Raw genomic sequence first — 4,958 nt, 5'->3', positions numbered from 1 at the left:
GAAGCAGTGACTGACTGTGTTTGACAGAGTAACTGACTGGTTGTGTTGCTGCATAGAGGAAGTAATTGTGTGTGCTGAGCTGGATCACTGAGCGCGTGCACGTGTGTGGGAGCGTGCACGTGTGATAGCAGTGCAGCAGATGTGTCGAGGGAACCGTGAAGTTACTGTACTCTCACCGACACACAGTGTTCACGTCAAACACTCATTCATAATTGACATTAAAACACAAACGCAGAAGAAACAGCGACTCAAACGTTTCTGGGTTTTCTGTCTGATCAGAACCAGACTGAAGGACGACACAGTCGTGGTTCCATGAGAACGAAGCAGAACTTTGGTTCTTTACCACAAAGCTCCACAGCTAACTGTAAAAAATCTAAAGTTTTTACAGTTTGAACTGTATTTAGTTTCAACATTTTACTGTAATTTGACAGTTTTTCTGTGTTTTGTTAAAAACGTCACACAAAAAACATCAGTTTACATCTTGGCACTAAAAGAACGAACCAGAACCATAAACAACATGTCTGTAATGTTCTAAATCCTCCTGTTTGTTAAATTATAGATAAAACAAAGTGTTAAATAATAATAATAATATCCAGTAAAATCCTAAAACATATCATTTACATGTTGACTATAATGAAATAAAAAAAACTATAAATAATGTTCACATCAAAAATCTGTAATTTTACAAATATTAATTAGTTCTTTTGAAGCCTGACTGTAAAATTAAACTTTTTAAAAATAGTTTTTTATAGCAAAAAAAAAAATATTTTAAAAAATCATCATTTTACAGATAGCTGCTGTTATTTGAGAGGAAGATGATGAACACTAAATATTAAAAAGTAGCAAATATTTATTTTAAGCTTCATTTAGCAGATTTTCCTGTTTTGGTAAATTTTTATATAGAATCTCATACAATCAAAAGAAATAGTTTGAATTCACGCTGCACTTGACTGCATTTAAATCAACTAAAAGTCTCGTTATTTTACAGATATCTTTATATTATATATTTATTGTTATATTATATTTTTGTTCTGGTTTTATGCATCTGTTCTGCTGCCTGACGTCCAGCTGAACGTTTTCATGGTTCCAATCAGAGGAACGTTCCAGTTCCTCCACAGTTTCTCTCTCTCTCTGTGAAACTCGTAGTTTTCCTGAAGCGTCAGCTATAAACTCACCATCACGTCTCCAATCTATAATTTTCTAATAGCAGCGTATCGGGTGACGGTAGAGGAGCAGAAAGAAGCCGTTCGTAGCGACGGACGGACAGAAAACCGTCACGTCTGCAGTTTTTTGTTCGCTCGGCGTTCTGAACGACGTGTTGTTTTCTGGTTGATCTGCTGGAACGTCAGGAGGCCAACGTTCAGCCAGAATATCAGAGAGAAACCACAGAGTGTTTTCCAGCAGCTCAGAGTCTGGAGGAAACATCTCAGTGTGATTTGTAGATAGAAGGTATTATTTAGTGAAGGCGCTGCTAGCTTAGCATCGTCACCACTTAATGTGTATTAATGTGTGAGTTGATCTGAACAAAGGCAGGGAAGGATTCAGTTTGATTAAAGCCAATGTGTCGTAGACTTTAAACGTCTCAGTTCCAAGGATCAAAAAGTACAAAATCGGATTCTTTCTGTTGTTGCAGTTCGATGGTTTTCTTTTATACTATTTTCATGTTTCAGTCGTTTCCACACTCGTCTCCTCTCTGCTACAGCTCAGATGAAAACTGAATTTTCATCATGTGACTGTCAGTTGAAGCTGAGTCAGTAACAGGTTCATAGTTGCAGGAAAGAACACAGAATTTTCTGTTTTTTACAGAATCTGGTTCGTGCAAGCGCTTTATTTTTTAGTAAATTTTTAAATGAGACACGCAGAATAAAGGGATTTTAATAAAACGTTAGTTTGTAGCGTGGATGTGATGAATCTTCTCAGCAAAAGCTTCACAGGATGAGTTCAGAACACTGAAAATGTGACAAATCCTTCAGTTTTTTCAAAAGTTTCTGGCTGATAAATGGTGTCATTTTGGTGGCTTTCTGTTTAAAGATAATTCTCTCACATTTTTAATTTATTCCCGTCCCCTCCTCTCTGCTCTGGAGATACGAGGCCTGCAGCTGAACTGAAAATCCCCAGAACCTTTGTCCTATCGCAGCTCAGTTACTGTCGGCTTTTCAAACGCACGACGGAGCCCAACGCCGTGGAGCCGCACGATAGAACATTTAAATTCATTCAATCTGACATCAAGCTCATGTTTGGTCTCTCTGCAGTAACTGATGGAGACTAGAAGCTTCTACTGGAGCTGCACGGGAGGCGTTCAGGGAACATCTGGAAACTGTAGCGTCTATCGAGAAGCAGATGTTCAGGAGATTATTTTATTTTGATCCAGATTTGAGCATTAGCAGGAATTTAGTGCAACATGAAAACAGAACTCCCTGGAGAAGCCGTTAATAATCCTGGTTGTTGTTTTTAAATGAGTAAAGTTCGATTTGGTTTATTTTCAGAACAAGAACACGGTGAGTTCTGAACGTTGACAATCCACTGATTCTCTCGGTTTTTGACAGTTGTTCTCAGAGCTCAGACCCTGCTGACGGGTTCTGGGGTTCAGAGGTTCGGATCAGTTTCTTACCTTCTTGAGTTTGATCACAGCCTCCCGGGTCTCGGAGTCGGTGGTCAGTTCGAACAGGCCCATCCCGTCTCCGTCCACCAGCCGGTAGTTCACCATCCCGTTGTCCCCCATGTCGGGGTCTTTGGCCTTCAGCCGGCCCACCTCCTCACCCGGGACTTTATCCTCCGACACGGACATGGGGTACACACCTGGAGGAGACAGGGAGCGGCGGTCATTAACGGGCATCGGCCATCTGTCGGCCCGGAGGACACCGACGTCCCGGAGGGGTCCGGTGCTCTGGTGGCGAGGAGGAGACGCCTGGTCCAGAACCACACGGTCCCACCAGATGGCTCCTCTGTTGTCCTGCTACCTATAAAGCCCGACTCAGCTGCTGGTTGTCTCTCGTCTCTGCTCATTTTATCACATAAACGTTCTCCCTCCGTCGTCACACCTGCCTCCTTATTTAACGATGATTTTTTAAAACAATTTGCGGGTATTTTACAGATTTTCTCTGTTTATTAAATGACAGATTACAACCAGTAAAAAAAAAAAAAATTAATCTACAAGTTAATCCTTGAAAAATTCATAAATAGTGAATTATGTCCACATTAAATCTGCAAAAATAGGTACATTGTGCAGATATTCAGCATTATTTAAAAAAAAAAAACCAAAAAACTACTGTTGTTCTTATTATTGGTTTCAATAAAAGCATCACATTTTACGGTTTTCAACTACGTTTTGTAAAAATTCCTGAACTCAACTTTATTTAGAAAGCACCGTAACACAACAAAAGTCAAAACAAAGTGCTGAACACAAAACATAAAACAAGTTAAAACATCTCAAATGCAAAATACAATAAAATTGCAGTAAAATCATTATTAAGAACAGTAAAAACCATAAACAGGAGTGTCATGCCAGGGCATAAAAATTAGTTTTCAGACGGATTTTAAAAACTGTTAAATTACTCTAACTATACAGCAAAATTCTAACAGCATTCCTTTTTTACGTTTTTACGGTTAAGAACTTTGAACTCTGACGATTTTTGAAGCCAGAACCAGGAACAACTCCAGACTTTTTCCTTCCCCTCCTCTCCATCTCTGAATCTCGTCCTCCTGTTCTGGATAAAAGCTCCTCTTTGGACTTTTCTTCTTCACTCTCAGCTAAACCCGACAGAACCCACAGAACCAGAGCGCTCACACATCACAGACTCAGATGATTGGTCGTTAGCTGCTAACACTGTGAAGGCAGGAGCTCACAGAGCAGCCATGTTTGATATAAATGCCGACGAAGAGGCTCATAAACGGCGCTGATGTCGCGACCGGCATCGCTCACATCAGCAGTTCAACGGCGACGCCTTGTTTCGCTCTGATGTGCAGCAACGGACATGAATGTGGTTAATTAGAACGGAGGCTTTGTGTTCGGAGAGGAAACAGATCTGGGATGTCGCTCAGATTTACTGCAGCATTAAAACGCACACAGACTTCCATCAGAATCAAAGAAAACCTCACGATTAAAGCTGTTTATGTTCATTAATACTTACATTTAGGAGCTGTTTTCAGTCGTTTTACTGCATTAAACTTAATGTTTCTAAAGAAAAACTTACATATCTACATATAAATAATCTACAAGGAAAGTCTGTCTGATAAAACTTCCTTAACAACTTTATTTACAGTTTGTTTAAAACACTTTGTTGTGTTTTAAACGCTGAAAAAGAAGATTTGGTTGCAAAAGAGGAATCAGTGGTAGAGCTGCACAGTCGAAGAATATTTAAATTCATTCAATCTGACGTCAGAGCTCCTGATTTCAGGCTAATGTTTGGTCTCTCTGCAGTAACTGATGGAGACTAGAAGCTTCTCAGACGACTAGGGAGGCGTTCAGGGAACATCTGGAAACTGTAGCGTCTGTCGGTAAGCGGAGATTATTTTATTTTGTTGCAGATTTGAGCATTAGCAGGAATTTAGCGCAACATGGACACGAAAACAGAACTCCCTGGAGAAGCCGTTAATAATCCCACACGTTGTTTATGGAGGCGATCATACAGCTCTGGTTGGTTGTGTGGAAATAATTCAGCTGCAGAACGGATGACGCAATACAAGCAATTAAATTAATTTAACACACCATTAGTCAACACAACCACAGAGCTCTGAGTCGGATCTGAGAGATCTCCAAAGATAAAAACAAGTCAGAAGTGTTTTCCAGAGTTACGCCACAAGATGTGAATTCTGGAGTGATTCATTCTTTTAGTCTTTTCAGGTCATTTGGTGACAAAATTAAAAAAAACCCAGTCCACGACGGTGGACTGGGAGAGGGGTCAGTGTTTAGTTTTTAGTGTATACAGATGAAACACAAGAAAAATCTTGAAAAATCC

General features: G+C 39.9%; 1 protein-coding gene across 1 annotated transcript in view; it reads right to left on the bottom strand.

The window, feature by feature from the left end:
• cdh11 (cadherin 11, type 2, OB-cadherin (osteoblast)) overlaps positions 1 to 4,958 on the bottom strand; it is a 60,649-nt gene that overhangs the window by 17,585 nt on the left and 38,106 nt on the right. Inside the window, exon 7 of the mRNA XM_008290273.1 lies at positions 2,612 to 2,799. Coding sequence (XP_008288495.1) covers positions 2,612 to 2,799 — 188 coding nt within the window. The remainder of the gene's footprint in view (positions 1 to 2,611; positions 2,800 to 4,958) is intronic.

This window comes from Stegastes partitus, unplaced genomic scaffold (genome assembly GCF_000690725.1).
Source record: "Stegastes partitus isolate 25-593 unplaced genomic scaffold, Stegastes_partitus-1.0.2 Scaffold664, whole genome shotgun sequence".
NCBI lineage: Eukaryota > Metazoa > Chordata > Actinopteri > Pomacentridae > Stegastes > Stegastes partitus.
The sequence above is the reverse complement of the archived record's forward strand: the minus strand, read 5'-3'. Positions and strand labels throughout refer to the sequence as shown.